Here is a 22,289-nt window from a genome sequence, read left to right as displayed (position 1 = left end):
GTTTGGTTGTTAGTAAGCTCCTGCTGCAGGTGCACACAGGTCGAGCGGGAGTGAGATTTAATTTTTTTTTAGATGTCTTAAGATCATTATTTAACCAAACAATCAATAAATTGCTAAAGATATTCATATGTTTTCAGGAATATAAACAAAGATTCACAATTCATGGTAGCATTTTATTGGTAGCAATGGTAGCAATTTAGATATAATAACTTTCGGTTATTATATCTAAATTTAAGGTTTTTCCAAAATATGTTTTTTTTTCCTTGGGTCATCCCTGTCATAAAAAAGCAAAAATAAAGGTTGATATATGATTTTCAGGCAGGTTTATATCACTGTTAAAATCTTAACAGTTACACTTCACATTTTGTGAGTTTGACTTTAAAAAATGGATATTTATCCCTGCGGCCAAGGTTGAGATTGTATATCAATTATAAAAAAAAATATTATTTTAAAATTTATAAATTGTAACTAATTGAGTTTTACTGCACACAGTTTTTTTTTTTTTTTTTTTTTTTTTTGTAATCATTGTTAAAATTTTAATGACAGACCTTTGTTTTTATTTATTCATTTAAATAAAATGCGTTACGACATAATCTTAGCGGTTTAAAGATGAGCAGTAAGTCAACGTTATGTATTTTATATTTATTTAGATTTGTATCATACGAATAAGTTTTGAGAACAAAAAGTAGTGTAGTGTAAAGTAGTCTATTTGTCTTGTTTACAACCGAACTCTGAAACTCGCGTCGCCGCGGCACCTGCTGACGGCAAACCCTGTCGTCCAAAACAAACGCTCCCTGTGACTAACAGTTAGCGTGCTAACGAGAGTACGCAGAAGCTAAATAGATATCCCAAAATGGCAACGGCGATTTACTTGGAGCACTATCTTGACAGTGAGTATCAGGAAACGAGACGTACCGCGGTTAACGTTGTCGCGTTAAAGTTCGTTTGAGGTTTAGTTTTATTTATTTATTTATCTATCTGTCGAAGGACTCGCTCGAGGGACGAGAGGCAGATTGAAGTGCAGGCACGTTAGCAAATAGCTCGCTTGCTAACAATAGCGTTGTTCCGATGGAAGTAAAGCAGAATGAATTGTCACTTCATAGTGCTCACTTACTGATGTAAAGAAACGACACTAAATCTGCCGCATTAAATGGTACACGACGTAACTACTTCATAAAACGGATTATTTTTGCTTTTTTAAAGTAAACAGCAGAACGTATTTAAAGATTGAAATTGGAAAATAATTTCACATTTTTATTTTCGTCAACATCTATACATATATATACATATATATATTTGTCGTCTTCTTAACGTTCGGGTTTTTCACTGTTAAATAGTGCACCATGTATGTGCAACCTGTTGGAGACCTCGTTTCCCGTAACTGTTTAGGCGCCGGGGGGGGGCGGGGTGTTTGAAGCGGCGCCCAAACTGAGGCAGCGCGAGGCTGAACACGGTTCCTTCAGCGCCCCGAAACCAACACAGTCCAGGCGTAAAGATCTACCGCCGTGGTGATGGAAAACTACCATCACCAGCTGCCTGTTCGTTCACGACGTTTGTAGTGAACGAACTGAGAAATCGTATTCAAACTGACATGCAAAAGCATCAATATATTATGCAGTAAACTTTCGTAAATGTATACATTGACTCATTTTTATTGCTGATTATTTTTAACACCTATTTGAATTATTTATTAATCTGAAGATAAGAAAATGGACTGTGCGTTGGCCTGAAATGAAGTTAAAATTATAAAAGAATGTCGTTCAAATTTCCTGACCAAAATGTACCTTGTTTTGATCATTTTAATTGTTGATTTCAATTAAAGTAGCCCACTAATTTCAGCTTTTCAAGCCAAAACTGTTAGTTTTGCCTGTCGATTAATATCGGTTTATGTGTTTATCTATATTTTTTTTTTCTTAATATCAAAACACACATTAATATTATTCACTAATCCTCTGTCTAGGTATAGAAAATCTACCATGTGAGTTGCAGAGGAACTTCACCTTGATGCGGGACCTGGACAACAGAACTGAAGGTCATCATTTTACTATTTTATTTTTTGGTGGCATATTAAATCGGTTGCTTTTGAATTTGCACGATGAGCTTTTCGAGCCGTGCTGGCATTGGCGGAGTTTATCTGTGTCTCCAACAATCCCCTGTCGTTTTCGCAGAAAAGAAAGGCGAGATCGACAAGCTGGCGGAGGAGTACATAGCGAATGTGAAGAACCTCGCCTCGGAGCAGAGAGTGGAGCACCTACAAAAGATCCAGAACGCCTACAGCAAGTGCAAAGAGTTCAGCGATGACAAAGTCCAGCTTGCCATGCAGACGTATGAAATGGTCAGTCTGAACACGCATTTCCAGAATTCGCCTGACTTCTTCCTTTCAATATTTACTTACCAGTTGTTCTGATAGATTTCTTTTTGAGTTTTTTTATCTTTTGCCTTTATTTATTCGGACTTAAACATTCAGAGCATTTCTTTCCCACAGGTGGATAAACATATCCGCAGGCTGGATGCAGATCTGGCTCGGTTTGAGAACGAGCTGAAGGAGAAACTAGAACAGAGCGGCTATGAAAGTGCAGACGGAAGAGCGCTGAAAAGTAAGTCGGGTAACCGGAAGACTTTTCCTGTGAGTCTGCATGACAAGTCTTATTGTTGCGAGCAATTTTGTTCCCCTCCTTTTCTTGTTCTTCCCCTCCCAGAGAGCGAGATGCGGAGCCAGAGAGAGAAGCGTGGGTCCAGGGGACGAGGAAGGAAGGGCTCAGATGAAGATTCCCCCAGAAAGAAGAAGAAGGCCAGGTAACTCGGCCTGTCGGCTCATCTCAGAGGTTTTCTGTTTATGTTTATGAGTCGTGGTGCATTAGTAGCGTTGATGCTTTCAGTCCGGACCTGAGCGACGCCCTCCTTCCCATGCAACCGTCAGACGTTTTGGACATGCCGGTGGACCCCAATGAGCCGACGTACTGCTTGTGCCACCAGGTTTCCTACGGAGAGATGATCGGATGTGATAATCCTGATGTAGGTCTTCAACCTTTTTTATTATTATTATTGTTTATCCTTATCTCCATTCAAAATTCATCTGAAACCATCTGCAGGCTGACATGAGTTTCCTGTCGTTTCAGTGTCCCATTGAGTGGTTCCACTTTGCCTGTGTTGACCTCGCCACGAAACCAAAAGGAAAATGGTGAGGCCCGAACTCCCTAGAAGATATCAGGCATTGGTCCAGTCACTCTCTGAACATTTGTCCTTCCTCTTTCCCCTTCGTCTCACAGGTTCTGTCCGAGGTGCACTCAAGACAGGAAGAAAAAATGAGATTTTCCTTTCAGAAACGGCAACCTACTTTTGTGTTGTTGGTGTCACTCGATAGTGTAGTTTGTATTTTGTTTCAGCAATACTCCGTTTTCAACTTTCCTTAAAAACCTTACCCAGATTTGGTGTAAAGCTACTTTTGTGACACATTTCCTCACCAGCTTCCCCTACGTTCCTTTCCCTCTTTAAATTTTAGCACATCCGTCTTTGTCTTGTAGCTTCAAATCGAATTTTCATACAATACATTTACTGTGTTGCCCGGGTCTTGTCAGAAAGTCTCTCCTTTTCGAGTAAGAAAGATGTAAATACTGTCTTCACTAACGAAGTCGCAGATCCAAGATTGTTGCTTTAGCATACTTGAAATGCCAGTTTTATAAACAACTATTTTTTTTAAAAAAACAAGTAACGAGCCTGCTGAGAATTACATTTAAAACACCTATATATCCTTACGGAAACAACGGTGGTTCAAAAAAAAAAAGAAAAAAAAAAGAAAGGAAGTCAGATTTAGTTTATTGTTACTACCTCTTTAGGGTTTTACATTAGAACCGCATAAATGACTGCAAGTGACCGAGTGACACAACAATCAGCTTGAACCAAACTGGCAAAAGAGAAATGTAAAATCAAATTTTCAACACAAGCCTATGACATTTTTGAATGTATTGTGGTACTAATGGTCAGTCGTTGTCTCCTGTCACCTAAATGAGATATTTAAGCACTTTGAATGAAATCGTTGCCCCTGAAGACGTTTGACACTGCAGGCGTTTCAAGACGTAGTTTCTCATAGCCAACTTTGCTATTGAATGTCTGTCGTTTTCCTGGCTTGTACAACCGTAGGGATAACGCCGGCTCTCCACATAAAACCGTACATGGACAAATATATTATGTATTTTGTATCGAAAAGATATTTTGTAGGCAAATTATTCCAAAGAGATATTTGTGTTGCGTTTAAATCCCGGTGACTCGAGATGTAATTTAATAGAACTTTAGCAGCTTCTTTCGTATTTGACTGTGAATATCCTTCATTTAAGTGTGAACCACAACAATAAATAAAACCAAAGTATGTATTTTGTAAAATTCTTGTATTTTATAACAAATAAATTTCAATTATTAATCCTAAGTTGTGTCGTTGTAGCCTGGCATGTATATTTTCGAAAACACAGTTTGATATTATCAACCGTGTCTGAGCTTATGCTGAAATGTCAGCCAGAGTGTTAATGTTGTTTATCTCCACTACTTGCAGTGGACGTATCTAGAAGTGGGACCCAAATCAAATTCCACTTGAGCCCTCCTACAATCTTGGCCCAGCCCTGTGTCCAGGAAAAAAAAAAGGCTTTATTTTTACTTGGCGTTAACGCGATCAGTTTTAAAAGTCCTCATCTGATTCTTCATCCCAGCTGCACTTCTCTTGCTTGGATTTGTCAAACTCCACCTCCAGGTCGTACACAAAGTCCGGGTCATCTTTCCGCTTGCGGTTCCTCTCGAACACTGCGTCCATCTGTCCCTTTTTGCGGGCCAGTTCCTCGTCGTCCAGTTTGTTCAGATCCTCGTCGGGGTCCAGCTGGAACGAAGCGAGGCTGTTCTCCAGACTCAGCCCCTGCATGTGATCTCGCAGGATGATGTGGAGTTTCTCCAGCTGGCTTAGGGGAACTTGATCCAGATAGCCCCTGTGCCTTGGGTGGTTTTTCAGTCTTTCAGCAGCCATGCTACAGTCTGGAAGTCGGGCATCAAATCAAGATTTTAATTCAGTGGAGGCAAATGCATAGCAAAAGCAGTCAAACCTCTTCAGGTTTTTTTAAAATTATTATTATTTATATTTTAAAGCTGGTAGAGACACCCCAAAACACTTGTGAAAAGGACCCTGGGGTATGAATACTTTTGCATTGCGCCATCATCATACGGATCTCTTTCATTCGCAAATTACTGCATTTATTCTTGGACCTTATTTATTTAAATTCATAACAGAAGAAGCGATTGCAACATTACTCCTTTTGATCACTTCATTCAATCAGGAAATTGACCAAGTAGGTGTACTCATCACACTACTGCTGAAACTGTGATTCCAATACCAACTATATAATTGCTGAAAAATATCGTCTTACCGGAATATTTGGAGAAATTTCGTATGGGTATGATTCTTCTGCGTATCTTGTTGGTGTCGGTGTGGATATAAACCAGAACTATAGCAGGAGGTTTAAACTGCACGCCGCACCGCTTTGCTTCAAAACCCATCGCCTTCTGTTTTCGATAAAGATGACTAAATATGTCCTTTTCCTGAGATTTAGAGTTTGAAAGTGAATGATTTAATCCATAACAGCCGTAATACTGTTCACTAAATTGAAAACGAAGAGAAATGCACAAAGAATTACTTGCAGGACCTTTCATGGGAAGCGTTACCAAGGAGCTCTTCATCAGGCAAAGATTTTAGTGAAGCCTGTACAAAAAATATATTTTAAAAAGGTTATATGAACCGCTGTGCCGTAGCTGCAAAATTAAATTAATTAACGTAAACTAAAGCTGATTATTTTATGTGAAAGTATATAATAACAGCTTGGCAGTGACGTTAAACACTCGAGGGACTGGATTTATAGTCAGGCAGGATTCTGGCTTCCATAAAACTACAAGATGGTCCTATGATGTTGTCTTCCGTAAACATTTGAATTAGGAAACGTGAAAAAGCCTCACGCTATGCCAAATACTTTGAAAATACATGTAAAATGTTATCTTCGCAATTGTGATGTACTTTGAACTGTTTTTTGTGTTGGCTTGCTTATCTAAGTGCTATTGTTTGAACAAAGAGGGTAAGTGACATAGATAGACGTTTTCTATCTTGGCAAGAAAACTGATCGGTTTGTACGGTTTAAGGTCTTACAAACAAGAGAGATTAAGATTTTTCCTAAATGTAAAAACATGTCCTCATGTGAAGCACGTCTCCGAAAATACATTTGCCCAAAATATCTTTGAACAAGACATGATTATATATATATATATATATATATATATATATATATATATATATATATATATATATAAAATCCCACTAAATTGCAATGAGGTGAAATGCTATCTACTAACGCTTTCTAAAATGTTTATCTGTATAATACTCACATTTTTGCAGATGAGCAGGAGCACTGCGATCAGCTCAAACAGTGGCTAGAATCTTCCTCTGTGTCCCTGGAGCTTAGCAAGAAGGGCTTCCACAGGTATTTGGCTATATACCTGTCACATTATGACCACTGGCAGATGAAGTAAATATGTCTTCATCATGGCACACGTTGTAGTTGTTAGCAGGCGGACAGTTTGTTCTCAAAGTAGATGTGCCAGAGCCAGATAAAATAGGCAAGCATAATGATTTGAGTGCATTTGACACGCTCGAGATTGTGAAGATAATGTTGGTTCTCATAGAAAGCAGGGTGCACCGATTGTAGTTTACGAGCCGGTCGCCAATTACAATCATTAAAAAGTCTGATCTGCTGATTCAGATTGTGTCCAATACCAGATAAGAGCAGGATATGAGGTCGGCTTCACGTGTAAGTGTCGATCTGATCACCAATCTCCCAAAATTAAGGAGATTGGTGCCAATAAATTAGTGCATCCCTAATAGAAGGGTGTCCAAACTGCAGTTTGCAGGAGGGATATTTAGCTGCAAAGCTGTCAAGAATGGAAAGCAAATTCCTTAACGCTAAAAAACAAACAAACAAATAAAAAATAAACATTATTCCTGTACTACAGAAACATCTTGAGAGCTCATTAAAAAGTTTGATATGTTAACCTAACTTTTAAATTCTCAACATCTCAATCCAATTGGGGATCTGGGATGACAAACGAGACAGATGACAGATTTGAAGCACCACCTTTAAAATTTGCCGCTAACATCTTGCCACAAAAAGCACAGCATAACTCCTAAGGTGTAGTTGTCTTGACTCATTTGGGCAGGGATATTTGGGCAAGAAAAGATTAAGTTGATAAGAATGGTTAACTCCAAAATTAAAAATGGTGGGTGAGAGTAGGATGCTGAAAAATGTCTTGTGTGTCATTCACCACACACAAGACATGCAATAAAGAACCCTCTCCAAGGGACTGCTTCAACTCCTCTATTGTTGTAACCAGTATAGAAACCAGTACATTCACAGCTGATTACTGTGAACCAGTATTACAATCAGCTGTGAATGTAATACCAACACCTTTTTCAGACAACGAATACCTTCATCCCATCATTTAGTAATCTAAACTCTTCAAAAAGAAAAAGTCATTTGAGTAGTATTTTATCTTTTTGAGCAAAACATTCTCTGATATTATTTATGTTTTACTGTACTTTCACTGCTACGGTTGTGAAAAAGTTGTAATGATTTTATATCTGCTGCTGTGATAAACCAGTCTGGGATAAATACAGTTTGTCTATTTAGCAGGTGGCCATGATGTCATTTCTAATTCAGATACATGTTATAAAGAGACAAAAGGCTCCAGGAACTAATTTCTGTTGTGTTTCAGGGAGGTGACAACCACTGTTGAGCTCAGACCAAGCGCACTCAGTGGTGCCAGCGTTTTGCTGCTTTACAGATGGCCGAATGGCGTCTTTGTAGATCCATACCAGCTGGCATCCCTAAGTGATCAAAGCAACTTTGAGGTAACGCCATGAGACATGAAACGTCTCGTGGCACAGTAAATAGGTTTTAAAAAGTGCATATTTGCATCTGTTTTTTAAATTATCTTTGTCTTCATTTCTTTAAGATATTACTAGATTCAGCCATTGACCTCGAAGTGCCTGCTCACAAGACTTCTGGATTTCTTACCTACGTGTTTCCCTCCCTCACTGGATCAGCTCCCAGTTTCCTAAAATTAATAATCCCAGTACACGGGCGCTATCACCAGCCCTCTTTTGATGGGGAAGCATTCGCATCTGTTCACATTGAACCTCCTGACCTGCTGCTGCGCATGGAAAAATGTAAACAGTTAATGTTTCTTTCCCTTTCATAAACTGCCCAGATGCACCAGTCAAGTGTTTTTGTTTGACTAGCTTTTCCTTGAGTTTTCCCACCAATTCCAGTTTTGACAGGTTAGGGGATTTTTTTTCCCCTATCCAAAAGAGATAATACAGAGAAATTTTGCTGCACTTCTTTTGATAGATGTATACATTTGAATCTGACAGAGAAGACATTGTTTACAAAATAATCCTCAATTGTCCATCACAGTATAAATCCTTGAATGTATTAGATTTTCATACAGTTTAAATAAAGCATCATAGTTTAATTGTGCATTTGTAGATTGAAAAGTGTGGACAATTTTTGTGTTTTTAATCATTTATTTAGTAAACAAATATAATTTATGAGTCAATATTTGACCTACCAATAAGAGCTAATCAAGAAAATATTGTTTGATTTCAATCTTTGGGTGATTGTTTGGTGCATCTCCAATACATTGTATACTTACAATGTATTATCTGATATAAATTTACAATATTTGTGTTAAAGGTGTCTTGATTCCTTGTTTTTGATAGAAGAAAATCAAAGGGAGGATTTGTTTTCCATATTGTCCAGATAGTGCAACTTTTAATCAAACAGATTTTGTAATTTCCTCCTTTCCAGGCTCAGATCTTCGCAGATTTGACTCTCGTTCTGTAGTGGACGCACCATGCACTGCCAGCAATTCCAGCACATGCTCATGGGTGAAAAAACCTCTGCAGCAGGTGCTTTTTCCCCCTAAATCTTTACAAACCATTTTGTTAACAAAAAAAAAAAAAAAAGAATGAACCCTACTGTTTAAATCTTTCTCTTTCTCATTCAAAATATGCCTTGCCTCCTTCAGGAGCCCAGCACAGTCAGCGTCACGTTTCCGGTTGGTGACGGGTCAGCGACGATGCTTGTCTGCGGTGGGACTCTTCTTGCCACTGTGGTCTGCTGTGTGGTGTTGTCTAAATACATGTTGAAACATCGAATCGTTTAAGCTGCAACAGTCAACAGGACTTGTTTTAATGTGGAGCAGTTGTGTCTGGGACCAGGATGATCCCAGCTGCTTTCTGTCAATACAAAAGAGATCTGTATCTGTTGTGAAAGAATCCCAGGTATCCACATTAAATTAAATCCTGAGGAGCTTAATATTTTCACAGGTTTTTTTTTTTATTCATTTTTCTGATCTGAAATTGAAATTTTGCCCAGGTAATATTAAAAGATAACTATTTTTTTTCTTTATTGATTTATTTATTTTTGTTCAAGCAGTTGGGAAACAGAAATAAAAAATGTATTGAGCTACAAATGATGTTTTAGATCAATAAAATATCTAAACCTTATATTTGCTTGCACATGTCAAAATAATTCCCAACGTTGATTAAATAAACATGTGAAACATAAATGTGTGGAATAGTATAATTTCAATTCAAACCCCTTAGAAGGGATCTCCAGTTGTGATGAAATATATTCAGATATTTAATTATGTAATTTTTTTTTATAGTATTTTTTTTTTCCTATGTACTTTTTTTTTTTTTTTTTTTTTTGTATTGAGTGTTTGAAGTGCTGACTGTCTTTGTGTTGAAAGGATGATCTAATGCCTGGAGACCCCCCTGATGGCTGACTTTCCCCCTCGCTCCATTCATTGGAAGCGTTGCCTCGCCGAAGGGGCCAGGGCTGGGTCGGTAGTTCCGCTTCCCCCCTTCGCCATAGCGGAATTATCCCAGGGCCGAAAAGACTGATGAAAAGTTCAACTGTAAATAGTCGGAACTCGGGTTTTTTACCAAGGCGTTTTATCGCACAAGGTGTAGCAGCCAGGACCCAAATGTCACGTCGGGAGCGTTTTTAGCGGATTTCTCATCGGGTTTTTTTTCCCCCTAAGCCGACGGGATTGTCCGGGAGTCAAGTTGTGGAAACTCCGGTGAGCTCCGCCGCTTCTGCGTCGCCTCCGTTAGCCCGCTAGTTGGGAACAGTTGCAGGAGCCACTTTGGCCTTTTCCCAGGTCCCGTGCTGGGTTGTTGAAACTCCAAATTAATGACGGAAAGTTTGGAGCTGCACTTCGGCTAACCGTGTAGCGTTAGCCGAACAGCCTTTAACCACGTTAGGTTTGTGAGAGCTGGTGTAGCATGTCATGCTAAGCATAACTCTTAGCTAGCACACTTGTTGGTCAAGCGGTGAATGCTAACGTTAGCCTGCTAACGCCCCTGTTGGTGCTCAATTAAATAGCATTTAGAGGCAATTAAAATGGTGGAAACGCGCACATTACTGGAAAGTCTGCCTAGGCGGAGACGAAATATCAAATAAGGAGCTGCTAGGTGTCAGCTTTACAGTGCAGGACATAAAAGAAAGAGCAGCTTGCAATGTTTTCATACGAATCAGGACGTCAATTTTGCATCAGACGCATTTACTTTGCATTCATTTGTAGTTTCTCCCAATGAAACTGTAGGAACTACGTTGCTCGTTTCAACATACTGTAATCATGTAAATTTCAGGTTAAAATTGGAGAACGTTTGACTATATAAAGAGGAGGCCACATTGTGATTGCACATGCTTTTTAAGTTTTTACACTCACTCATGTAACATTGTGCATCATTAAAACACAATGCTACATTAAAGAGATGCAGCAGCACGACAGATACATGTTATCACACACTGGTAGTCCAAATCGCCTAAAGGAACAATGAATTAATGCAAATGGAATAAGGAAAGGAAGGCAATGCAGCAGACAAAAGACAAATAAAACTCTTAAAAGTATGACACCAATAAGTATTCAACTGTCTGTTTTTGAAATGCATGCATCTTCTTCTTTTCCTCTTCACAATTATGCACTACTTTGTTAAATTTGTGGTTTCAGCTTGGCAGGCGCTATGGATGCTTAAGTTTATACTTTCATGGCTTAAGTGACATCATAAATCGGAATGTTTTATGGAAGAAAAAGTGACTCTGGTGCAGTTTATAGACATCCTCTGCTGTATTTAGAACTTTTAATAGTTATTCTCTGTTCTAACAATAGTTAAACTTCTTCCCAGGTGTCTCTTGGTGCTTCGTCTCTTATTTATGTGAACACTAACGCCCCTTCTGATGTGAGTCTTGCCTCCCTTGCTCGCTCATCTCACTCCTGAACCACTTCTTGTTTGGCTGCCTGCTCTGCCCCGCGCGGCACGCGTCCACCTCTCTACAATGTGCGATAACGGAGACCCTGAGGACAAGCCCCCCGCCCCTCCTGTGCGATCAGGAAGCACCATTTTCGGCACCGGTGCCGGCAAAGACTCGTTCTCGGCCAACCACAAACCGCTGCCGTCTGTGCCCGAAGAAAGAAAACAGCGGAAAGGCATCATGTCCATCCTGTCGGGGGCCGAAAAAGGTGAAGTCAAGGGTTTGAAACTTGATGAGAAATTTAATTTCATCAGGATGCGGTTGTAGTAAACCGTGTGCTTTCAATCCATTGAAGATTTGGTTTCCTTTTATTTTTTGTAGGTAGGAAAAAAGATAGAGACAAAGAGCGACCGGAGATCTCGCCGCCCTCTGATTTCGAGCACACCATACACGTCGGGTTTGACGCCGTTACGGGGGAGTTCACAGTGAGTTTTCACTGTTCGAGCAGTTGTTGAAACGCACTGCCTGCATTGTGTGTGAACTTCTGGTTTGGTTTGTTTGTCTCATGCGCAGGGCATGCCAGAGCAATGGGCTCGACTGCTGCAGACCTCAAACATCACCAAGTCAGAGCAGAAGAAAAACCCACAGGCCGTTCTTGACGCCCTTAAGTTTTACGACTCTACGGGCAACGGCCGCCAGAAGTACCTCAGCTTCTCGTCCTCTGGTGAGAAATTAAATTAAGAAAAACGAAACACACAATGCGTCAGATCCAGCAACAATACAGTCCAGTCGAGTCCTGCTGAGAATAAAAATGAAACTCAGCTGATCATAAAAAAACAATTTGGGAAGGAAAACAAAGCAGCACCGAGCTCGGAGTACTTTTTGTGGCGGATTAAAAAAAAGCTAATTTTTGTGGTATTCTTTATACAGAAAAAGAGGCCTTCCCTGCAGGACCTCAGTCTGTAAGTAATTCAGATTTGTTTTTGATGCTCGTCTCCAGATTTAGTGCTGCTCTCTGTGTTTTGAAGCTGAATAAACTGTTGCTTTTATTTTTGAATAAGCCTGTGAAAAAAAGCTCTGAACCCTCATCTCCGAACATCAAAGACATTGACGATGACGACGACGATGAAACTCCGCCCCCTATTGTGGCTCCAAGACCAGAACACACAAAGAGTGTAAGTTACCATCCATGGGTCTGTGGAAAGAAAATCGGCCACCATTGGTGTTTTATTCTTGATCTCGTTTAACTTTTCAGCTACAAACGTCGTCACTTTGTTTAGTATATCATCTGGAGCTCTTTTTTTGTTGTCTTTTTTCTATTTCATTATGTATTTGGTCAACTTTCCAGATGTACACCCGCTCTGTAATTGACCCCATTCCTGCTCCAAGTACGTGTCCAGATGGGGATGCTGCCTCTAAGTCTGCAGACAGACCGAAAAGGAAGACCAAGATGACAGACGAGGAGATCATGGACAAACTGAGTGAGTTATTACCAAACTATGCACTTCTCCTACCTACATCCTACCTTCATCTTTCTCATGATGTTTGTGATGTGGCTCACAGGAACCATTGTAAGCATCGGAGATCCTAAGAAGAAGTACACAAGATATGAAAAAATTGGCCAGGGGTAAGTTCAGACCTGTCGTGCAAAATCTGTCATCCCACATTTCTACCATGGGATGAAGGAATTTGTCTGCCCTACAAGTATGACGAGTTTTTACCTCTTTTGCTGTATTAGCATAATTGTCGCTGTTCATTCTAATGAGGCTAACATTAGTTGTTACGTTTGTAAATAGTGATGCTTTTGAGTTTTACTTGAAAGTCAGAATTTCAAAGTTGAAGAAAACTCAAATAGAACACCAAATAAATAAATAAGGGTGCCTATCCTTCCCTAAGGTCACTATCCAATATGGCTTCTGCTGAAATTAATTATGTGCACGTATAATAGCTTGCCCCTCATTAAGCTAGTTACACAGATATCACATTGCTACCGCTGTTTGTGAATATATTCCGTTGGTGTTTGAGTCAATAGAACGACGTGGTAGTGGTCATAGACACGGCATTAAGCAAATCCATCTAGTTTTCCGAGTTCCAACATGAACACCCTCAACCGGTGGATAAACAGATTTCCTGTGACGGTAAGTTATTTTTCAGTCATCAGCACATAGAGCAGTGCGTACACAAGCTTGTTTGACAACACCAAGACCCTCCCCCGCATGTCTGCAGATGGCAGCAGGAGCACGGGGAGGCTTGCAGAGAAGCTTGATTTTTTGTTTTTTTTCACATATTACCTGTTTTATGTTGTAATGTCACAATATGACCACAGTTTTATTAAACATGCAAGAAAAGCATTTATAAGAGGTTATATATACAGAAGCTGTAATGGCTATACAAAGTCTGATGTTAAAAATAATGACTTGGTTTTCTCAAACTGCTCATAATACAATAAGATGTTCATTAGAAAAAGTATGCAAGATCTTCATTGCTTTGTCTTTGAAATAACTTACAAAACTGTACATTATATTTACATTACAAATGATAAAATACAGATTAATTCCCACAAATGTCATACAAATACAGACAATAATTATAATATAAACATAAAAAACTACTTGTAGCTCACTCAGTTCTGCTCTCAGCCTGATTTCAGTTCCTCTTTGTTTTGTTTTAATTCATATATTAAATTAGTTTCCCAGCCATGTCAGTGTAATGCAGGCACATTTCACTTGCTAATATTGGCCACACTTAAAAGTCAGAATTTCTCACATAGAGAAGTGGGTCACTTCTTTCACTACCCATTTGCTTTGACAAGTGGTTCTCGTGACTTTTGAATCATAGTGTGGGTTAACGTTTTCACACACAGCTTCTGCATTGTGGCTTTGATTTGTTAAAATGAATGTGTCTTTTTCTTAATTTAGAACCTGGTAATCTAAATTGAACATTTTACTTCAGTTTTTCATTGTTTTATTTTACTGAATTTAAAATATGAGTGGATTGTTGCCTAAAATGTGTCTAAAGCGGTCCATTTACACTTTTTGCAGGGCATCAGGAACAGTATTCACCGCCATTGATGTCGCAACAGGACAGGAGGTAATAGAATCTCAAATAAAGAGAAATGTGTATTTTTTTTCTATTATCAACCAAACTAAAGGATGACTCCGTTAAAAGGTTTGCTTGCAATTAAGGAAGCCAAATTAGTTAGAAAATCACCTTTCATGCTTCAGAAATCTTATTGGTAGAGAATCGATAAAGAATCCTTTTTTTTCTTTGCACTTTTCAATGACAGGCGTTTGGTTTACATTGAATCCATTCTCACCATTAACTTCCACATTAAAGTGTGGTTATTCATTTTGTCAGGTGGCCATTAAACAGATCAATCTACAGAAGCAACCCAAAAAGGAGCTAATCATCAATGAGATTTTGGTAATGAAGGAGCTGAAAAACCCCAATATTGTCAACTTCCTGGACAGGTGAGATTAAACTTTAACATTCCTTATCTTGTGTGTTTCATAATGTGCCACTTGGGGAGGCACATTATGTTTGTTTTATTTTTAGTTGTTTGTTTTATTTATATATATATATATATATGCTGTTGTTTTCAGCTTCCTGATGGGGGAGGAGCTGTTTGTGGTGATGGAGTATCTGGCTGGCGGGTCGCTGACGGACGTCGTCACAGAAACCTGCATGGACGAACCTCAGATAGCCGCTGTCTGCAGAGAGGTGCTCTGCACTCGTCCCGCTTCCGGCAAATTTGAAGAAAATCCTCCACCACGCTGAAGGTGAAACCGTGCTAACAACTTTTTTCCACCCTCTTCTCGATTCCAGTGTTTACAAGCTTTGGATTTCCTACACGCTAACCAAGTCATTCATAGAGATATCAAAAGTGATAACGTGTTGCTGGGGATGGATGGTTCTGTAAAACTGAGTAAGAATGACTTCCTTACAAGCAGCTTCGTTCTTTAGCCTGGAAGAGAAAAAAGATCAATACATCCTCCTCTTTTCTCCTGCAGCCGATTTTGGCTTTTGCGCCCAGATCACTCCTGAGCAGAGCAAGCGCAGCACTATGGTGGGCACGCCCTACTGGATGGCCCCCGAAGTGGTGACCCGAAAGGCTTATGGGCCGAAAGTAGACATCTGGTCACTTGGTATCATGGCCATTGAGATGGTTGAAGGCGAGCCCCCCTACCTGAACGAGAACCCACTACGAGTGAGTACAACGAAATGCTGGTGACCAAGTGTGGCGTATTAAAAGTTGATTTGTGTTTTAACATGGTCTTTGAACAGCTGCAGCTTTTTGACTTGAATCAATCAACATTGAAGCACAAGAAACTTTGTTGTCCATATTTAGAGTAACTATTGGCTTCAAAATAAAAAAACTTTTATCACATCCTATATTATAAAAACATCACATAAGATGATTTGATTCGTCTTATGTTTTTTCGGTACGACTGGAAGAAAAGTGAACTGTGACTTAGTCAAGAATTATGGATTGGTTTTAGATTATTGATTTGGTTTGGAATTGGAAAATAAAACAGGTTTCAGCACCATCACAAATCAGAAATCTAAAAAGTGTGGCGTACATTTGTTTTCAGCCACCACCTTCAATTCTTTGTTATGACACATTTCACGGCAGTTCAAGCTGCAAATGAAAAATGGCTGAAGCTCAGTGACATTGCATGGCTAGCATGTGTGGACAACAAATATTCTCAGTTAAATTTAATTGGACTTTGACTGGGCCATTTCAACACACGGATACGCTACCTTAAGAATCACCTTTACTGAGCAAGTGTGTGTGCATGAACAAAGAATTTGACTGTCTTTTGAAGGCAGTTGGGTTACACTGGATTTTATTGAAGGGCACCCGAATGATACACACCACATTTTTCAGATGTTTGCTTGTAAAACAAATGTGAAACCATTTTCCTTCCTCTTCTCAACTATGTTTTTCATCACAAAGTCTCAATAAGAACCTTAAACAGTAAGGCTTTTCTCTCATCTCAAACACTTGGTCAGGCATTATATCTGATTGCCACAAACGGCACACCAGAGCTCCAGAATCCAGAGAAGCTGTCTCCGGTTTTCAGAGACTTCCTGAACCGCTGTCTGGAAATGGATGTAGAGAAGAGAGGCGGAGGCAAAGAGCTCCTACAGGTAAAAACTAAGTCATTACTTCATGTGCTGTTTTTTGTTTTTGTTTTTTTTTTACAATATTTTTTTGATCTTGTCAATTTGTGGCGTTGCCGCTCAGCATCCGTTCCTGAAGCTGGCGAAGCCGCTCTCCAGTCTCACGCCTCTCATCCTGGCAGCCAAGGATGCCATGAAGGGCACCCGTTAACGGACGAAGCCCAGCCGACCCCCTCCTGCCTTACGTATGCTGTGCACAGATAATGTGCCAACCGTTTAGATTTCGTGCCAGACAATAGGCTGAGAGTGACTTGCCAGCCTTGAGATGCACCAGCCTTGTAAGCCCTGACGAACCTCACTGTGAAGACCAAAAACCGAGAGCACAACCCCCCCACCGCTGTCAGCACGAACTCTTACCGTCAGATGACAAGTCAAACTAAAGTGCTTAGTTACAGTCAGGCGTAGTTCATTTTTGTACATCAAAACTGGTGACATGTTAAAACTAGGCTTGTATTTAACTTGGAATGAAGAAGACGCCTAGTTTAGTTGTTTTGTTTTTTTTTAATCAACTGCCTTAAACAAATGCAAAATGTTGCCTAATGTATTGTTGATTGTGTCTGTCTTGTGTTTCCCATGATTTTTACTACCTTTGTAATTGACATTTTCAGCCTGTCAGTATCGTAGTTATTTTGATACTTGAAGTTTATGTTCGTGTCCCCAGCCCACTCCCGTCTCCCGGTCCATATCGTCTCATTCAGTGGACGCTCTGTTTCCCAGTAGACCCATGTCGTGTGGACATTTCTCGTCTCGTTTTATAGGAAACATTTCAGTGCATTATTCATCATGACCATGTGCTGTGATTGTGATGTCCTTTAGCTGACAGATCTACTGTACCAGTTCCTCCCCCCTGTATCTGTAGTGTCCCGATGCCAGAGGCACACCTTGCAGGCATTTAAATGTTAGATTGACAGGGTTTATACTTCATTCTCTGTTGCTATTAAAATGAGTATTGTATGTTGAACTCTGTCCTTTGCGTTCTTCCAGACTAAACAAGTGGACTTTTCTCATACAAGGGTTGTGTATTTTTTTTTTGTGTGTAGCTTGAGAACCAGTTACCATAGCTAATTAGATTTTTTTTTTTAAACTGAAGACAAACTATTTTTTTAGTCTTTGTCAACACACAAATAAATACAACTGGTTTTAATATTAATTGGTGGTGCGATTATTTGTGAGAAAACTAAGAGATTATTAATTAAATTAATAATCTGATCAGAAGCTGGAATCAGCTCTGTAAATAGGCGGCGTGCACTGACCAGAAATTGTACGCAAAAAGCATCATTTCTTCAATAAAGTGTTATTCATGTGGTACTAATAAGTAGCCATCCACAAAATACAAATTGTGATATTTTGCTAAATTGAGTAGCCGATCCAAAAATGTAACGTCATATCCTAATTCTTGTACCTGAAAGAATAAAATCAAGGTCATTTTTACAACATTTTTCGGGGGGCACATAAATGTGCGTGTGTTTACTAAGGGTGGGCTCGGCAGAGATGGGAACTGCTGGCGAGAGTCCGGCATGGGTTCGTGTTCAGATAGGGCCACGCCTTCCATGTTGTTCAGGAACTCTGGTGCTTTTATTCGGAAGGGCACAGTCGAAAATCCGTCGTCGAAGTAAGAAGCTCCAAACTCAGATGCTATGAAGTCGAACGTCTCCGTTTGAGATCTGAATTGGTAATGGCGTCCATTTTGAGAGACAAAGAAGCGTACGACAGAATGAACTATTTGTACCAGGTGGGGGAAAACTTTAGACGAACCGCCTCTAGCAGTCACATGTTAGCTATTTTGCTCCTGCGGTGTAAATGACGGCGTCTCTGTTTTTTTTTCGTGTCTCCTCAGGCTGCGCACTGTGTCTTATCTCAAAACCCAAACAACGTGGAGTTGGCTCGGTTCTACTGCTCCACACAGAAAACGATAGCAAGACGGCTGGTTCTCAGGCAGTATGTAGACACGTAGCTTTAGCAACATGGTTTTATTTTGAAAGAAAGGGTGAATGTCGTCACTTCCTTGCGATGTAGCAGCTTTTTAAATAACAAAATTAGTAATTCATTCCTTACTTTAGCAATACTTTTGATAAAGTGTTTATGTTTAAATGTTTACTTACATTTGAAAGAGCGTAAAATAATTTTTCAAGTGACATCAAAATAATGTGTGCTCTTTAAATGTTAAAGGGGTTTTTCTAGCATTTTAAAGTCCCACCGATTTTGTATCAATTTAAAAAAACTTGCAATCATGTGTGAAATCAATTTACTTTTTACATGTAGTTATATTCTTCCAAAAGACAACTAATAGACCATTGAAATGATTAAAAAACAAACATGTTTTAATTGTATCATCTTTAAGTTGGTGCATAGCAGCTCTATATAATGTCAATGAGCAAATATTATATTGCCTCTCTTCATAAATGGGCATAATCTCCCGAGTGAGTACCCAGGTAGGTCTGGCTTAAAATGAAACCGAAATAGTATACAAAATATATTTATACATTCTTTTATGATATTAAAATAGACTTGATTATTCTAATTTAAAACCCAATAAAGCACAGGAACCCAGGACAACACTAGAAGCAATCTGAGACTTTAACAAAAACCACTGCAAACCAAATCAGTAGCAACGCAAATTAATGACACGAAATAATCGTAAATAAGAAAAGAAAAGCAAATCTCACATTGAATCAAGCCAGTCCTAAAAAATTGTGCCCAATCAGGAAATTCATAAATAAAGTGAAAAAATAAATATGAACTGTCATTCTGGTTCTGTAGTGCTTGTGCTACAACTCCTGACGCTCATAGCTCAGCGGGCACACCGGGTCCTACACACACTAATGAGTGTATGCTGTAAATGGAAGTGAAAGTGGAGAAACGGGTTATAGATGTATTCAAGGGCCCGGAATGGGTGGGAATTTAGAGCCACTTCATGTAAACACTGTTTTCAACTAATACACCACCTGGTTATGTCCTTAAAACCAAAACAAAACAAGGACCTAAAAATAATTGGAAAAGCTAAAAAAAAAAAAAAGAAACAAAAATTATCCTAGAAATGCCTTGTGTGCCTGCAGGCATAAACTCCCGGACAGGCAGGAGAACAGCGTCCAGAGAAAATTTCAAATTGTGACTTTCTTTCATTCTCCTGCAGAGACCCATCAGTGAAGAGAACTATGTGTAAGAAATGCTGCTCACTGCTCATCCCCGGTGTTACTGCCACAACAAGACAGCGTAGTAAGGCAGATGGCCATTTCAGTCAACGTTGTCGACTTTTATTTTTAATCTTTGTTCAGTAGTTTTTAGTAATAATTTCCTGTTTTCTCACTTTGTTTGACTAGGAAAAAACAAAAAGAATCGCTTTACTGTAGTGAGGTGTCTTGGCTGCGGCCAGACCAAGAACCTACTGAATAATCCAGATCATTGTTTGTGGGCGGACCGACCCGAGGCCCTGCTGGAGCAGCGGGAACAATCTGGTGAATAGGCAAACTTTTTGTCTTCTTAAGAAAAAGAACAAATTCACACTTTTATTGGTGATATTTTATTTTCAGAATTTTATTACTAAAATCATTTTTTTGAACGTTTGTACCCTTTCTTGCAGATCCAGGTCCATCAGCTAAAAATCAGCCCAAACGCCCAAAAGCTGATGGTTCCAAGTCTTCGAAAAAACGCAATTCTCAGAGTTCTACCAGGAAATAGGTTGTTTTTTTTTTAAATAGAAAGCATACTTTGGATAAATCCTGACAATTTATTTTTCATTTAATTTATTTCACTGAATACATGCTGCAAATTGCACATTTCTTCCACAAGTTTTTTTGTCTAAATATAGACAACGAAGACGAAGATACATTTTTTTGTTTTGTTTTTATTTTACATTTTTTCCAAATGTTTCACATAATGCATCCATTGCTGTTCAGTTAAAGTAAACCTCTTTCTGCCATTGACCATTTCTTGTAATAGTCTTTTTTTTTTTCCTATCACCATCTGTCACTTTTTCTTCTTTTCCGGTTTGTCTCCTTTCGGCACTCTGAAGCGTGTCTTCTGGAAATACAGAAGGTTCTTGGCAAAAAGCCTGGGAATGTGGCCCATGTAAAGGAGAAGAGCCAACATCATCCCTGGGAAACAAGCAGTTTTTAAGGAAACTGTTAAAAGACTGCAACACACGAATGCACCGTTTGGTGTTGCGTAATGTGACGTACCTGTGAGAGAGCTCAGCCAGTAAACCACTGCATACTCTTTGAAGGTAAATCCAGGACAGTAGAAGGTGAGTCCATAAGCCAGAGATGGGTTCATGAAAGCAGAGGTGTAGCTCCTGGCTGGAAAATAGAACGGATAAGTCAGGAGATTAACGTGTTTAGCTGGTTTTGAGTGTGAAAGACTTAAAAAGTTTGAATGAAACCAGACTTGATGCTTCGTAGTAGGGGTGTCCCGATGCAACTTTTTCCCGGTCTGACGCAAAACCAATATTGCAAGTTTGAGCAACGGCTGGTACTGATATTGGTCAGATACAACATCGGCATGAATCATACATACTTTTATTATTAGGGTAGAATGTTGGAAAAGGCATGATCTAGCGATATTACTCAGAGAATAGTCTATAACAGTAGGTAAGAGAACAACTGAACAGATCCATTTGATATGGGTCTCCTTTTGAGATACAAGCGCTGCTGGTTAGAAATGACGGAGCAGAATGCTTCTATCGCAGATGCAAGTCGATTTATTCCAATGCTCAGATCCCAATCCGATATTAATATCAGATCGGGACACTCCTACGTCCCATCTCTTCCGATAAGCATAAAGAAGTTTGGACAGACTCACCGACATGAGAGAAGAAAGTGTTGAGAACTGCGATAAGGGGTACCCGGATCAGAGCCGATCTGCGTCTCAGATTTAACTGGATGAGATGAAAGACAAGCGCGCAGGCACACTCTGTAAAAAAGCCTTGAACCACGGAGACCAGCAGGGACGTGCTGCATTCTCTCGACATGAGGTTTTTGATCATGTGCATGTCCGTCAGCTCCAGGCTCCAGTAGTACCTGGCTGCCAGCAGGCCCAGGTGAGCCCCAGCGAACTGGGCCGTGACGGCGAGCGCCGTGGGCAGAGCGCCGACCTCCAGCTGCAGGAACTTCTGCATGACCAGGCTGGGATTCCCCGACGTTCCAGCGCAGAGCACGCCGTGAGTCAGCAGCAGCACAAACAGCATGGTGACGGTCACGTCCTGGCCCAAGCCCCCGGCCCACTGGCCCACCTCCACGATGGTCTGTATCTCCAGCCAGCACGCCACCAGCATGAAGGAGGCGGCGAACTCGGACACGAAGCTAAACCGAGGCCATTTTCTGAGGAGCGTTTGGACCAAGACCGCGAAAATTACCACCGACAGGAAGTACCCGAGTGATGCGTTGAGTCCAGACATGGCTGGCCCTCGGGTGTCGTCCTCCGTCTCTTAGAAAAGAAGAATGAATGAAGGGTCGATCCAGCAGCCGAGCTCCTGTTTGACAACGTGGCGCACGCACAGACCCATTTCTTATCAGAGACACGTCAGGGTTTTTCATCCCAAAACCACCTGCCAAAATACACACAGGCCTTTATGTCAGGTCAGGCAGCTGGCTGTCTTTCAGTGACTGTTTGATGTTGGTTTCCATTCAGTGCTGGCCTAATGATTCCTGCACCATCGGGACTGTCGGTAATAGGAAATGTACCGCCGTATGGACCGTTAGATAAGGGTTTTAAAACAGGTGAGGTACAGTGTATCCAGAAAGAATTAAATCATCCACGTTTTTTGTT

At 40.0% G+C, this 22,289-nt stretch overlaps 6 protein-coding genes across 7 annotated transcripts; 4 read left to right on the top strand and 2 right to left on the bottom strand.

The window, feature by feature from the left end:
- Nucleotides 1-806: 806 nt before the first annotated feature.
- Nucleotides 807-4,423, top strand: ing5a (inhibitor of growth family, member 5a). The gene is made up of 8 exons (XM_055057250.1): nucleotides 807-890; nucleotides 1,961-2,032; nucleotides 2,169-2,335; nucleotides 2,486-2,597; nucleotides 2,700-2,796; nucleotides 2,880-3,015; nucleotides 3,120-3,181; nucleotides 3,270-4,423. The coding sequence occupies exons 1-8, from the start codon at nucleotides 854-856 to the stop codon at nucleotides 3,307-3,309; spliced, it is 723 nt and encodes a 240-aa protein (XP_054913225.1). The 5' UTR covers nucleotides 807-853; the 3' UTR covers nucleotides 3,310-4,423.
- cep19 (centrosomal protein 19) lies at nucleotides 3,800-5,675 on the bottom strand. Its single transcript, XM_055057263.1, has 2 exons — nucleotides 5,406-5,675; nucleotides 3,800-5,016 (listed from the first exon to the last, which is right to left on the bottom strand). The coding sequence occupies exons 1-2, from the start codon at nucleotides 5,533-5,535 to the stop codon at nucleotides 4,670-4,672; spliced, it is 477 nt and encodes a 158-aa protein (XP_054913238.1). The 5' UTR covers nucleotides 5,536-5,675; the 3' UTR covers nucleotides 3,800-4,669.
- A 267-nt stretch (nucleotides 5,676-5,942) lies between these two features.
- Nucleotides 5,943-9,651, top strand: pigx (phosphatidylinositol glycan anchor biosynthesis, class X). Its single transcript, XM_055057237.1, has 6 exons — nucleotides 5,943-6,104; nucleotides 6,422-6,506; nucleotides 7,795-7,930; nucleotides 8,035-8,248; nucleotides 8,889-8,989; nucleotides 9,109-9,651. Exons 1-6 carry the CDS (start codon nucleotides 6,041-6,043, stop codon nucleotides 9,244-9,246), a joined length of 738 nt encoding a protein of 245 aa, XP_054913212.1. The 5' UTR covers nucleotides 5,943-6,040; the 3' UTR covers nucleotides 9,247-9,651.
- Nucleotides 9,652-9,853: 202 nt separating this feature from the next.
- On the top strand, nucleotides 9,854-17,487 carry pak2b (p21 protein (Cdc42/Rac)-activated kinase 2b). The gene is made up of 15 exons (XM_055057276.1): nucleotides 9,854-10,167; nucleotides 11,276-11,610; nucleotides 11,724-11,827; nucleotides 11,916-12,066; nucleotides 12,273-12,304; nucleotides 12,404-12,517; nucleotides 12,691-12,823; nucleotides 12,906-12,969; nucleotides 14,384-14,432; nucleotides 14,700-14,812; nucleotides 14,945-15,062; nucleotides 15,168-15,267; nucleotides 15,353-15,549; nucleotides 16,356-16,493; nucleotides 16,591-17,487. The coding sequence occupies exons 2-15, from the start codon at nucleotides 11,427-11,429 to the stop codon at nucleotides 16,675-16,677; spliced, it is 1,584 nt and encodes a 527-aa protein (XP_054913251.1). The 5' UTR covers nucleotides 9,854-10,167; nucleotides 11,276-11,426; the 3' UTR covers nucleotides 16,678-17,487.
- Nucleotides 17,488-17,989: 502 nt separating this feature from the next.
- rpp21 (ribonuclease P 21 subunit) lies at nucleotides 17,990-20,450 on the top strand. The gene is made up of 5 exons (XM_055044254.1): nucleotides 17,990-18,258; nucleotides 18,364-18,464; nucleotides 19,660-19,742; nucleotides 19,847-19,981; nucleotides 20,107-20,450. Exons 1-5 carry the CDS (start codon nucleotides 18,202-18,204, stop codon nucleotides 20,202-20,204), a joined length of 474 nt encoding a protein of 157 aa, XP_054900229.1. The 5' UTR covers nucleotides 17,990-18,201; the 3' UTR covers nucleotides 20,205-20,450.
- aqp12 (aquaporin 12) lies at nucleotides 20,423-22,016 on the bottom strand. 2 transcript variants are annotated; one of them, XM_055044239.1, is made up of 3 exons: nucleotides 21,324-22,014; nucleotides 20,705-20,821; nucleotides 20,423-20,620 (listed from the first exon to the last, which is right to left on the bottom strand). In XM_055044239.1, the coding sequence occupies exons 1-3, from the start codon at nucleotides 21,916-21,918 to the stop codon at nucleotides 20,493-20,495; spliced, it is 840 nt and encodes a 279-aa protein (XP_054900214.1). In that variant the 5' UTR covers nucleotides 21,919-22,014; the 3' UTR covers nucleotides 20,423-20,492. The 2 variants fall into 2 exon arrangements, with proteins under 2 accessions (XP_054900214.1, XP_054900207.1); XM_055044232.1 differs by having other exon boundaries at nucleotides 20,423-20,821; nucleotides 21,324-22,016.
- Nucleotides 22,017-22,289: the final 273 nt, after the last annotated feature.

Source organism: Poeciliopsis prolifica, unplaced genomic scaffold (assembly GCF_027474105.1).
Source record: "Poeciliopsis prolifica strain line A6 unplaced genomic scaffold, Auburn_PproV2 SCAFFOLD002, whole genome shotgun sequence".
NCBI classification, from domain to species: Eukaryota; Metazoa; Chordata; class Actinopteri; order Cyprinodontiformes; family Poeciliidae; genus Poeciliopsis; species Poeciliopsis prolifica.
Note: the sequence above shows the minus strand (reverse complement) of the source record. Positions and strands in the feature narration are given on the sequence as shown.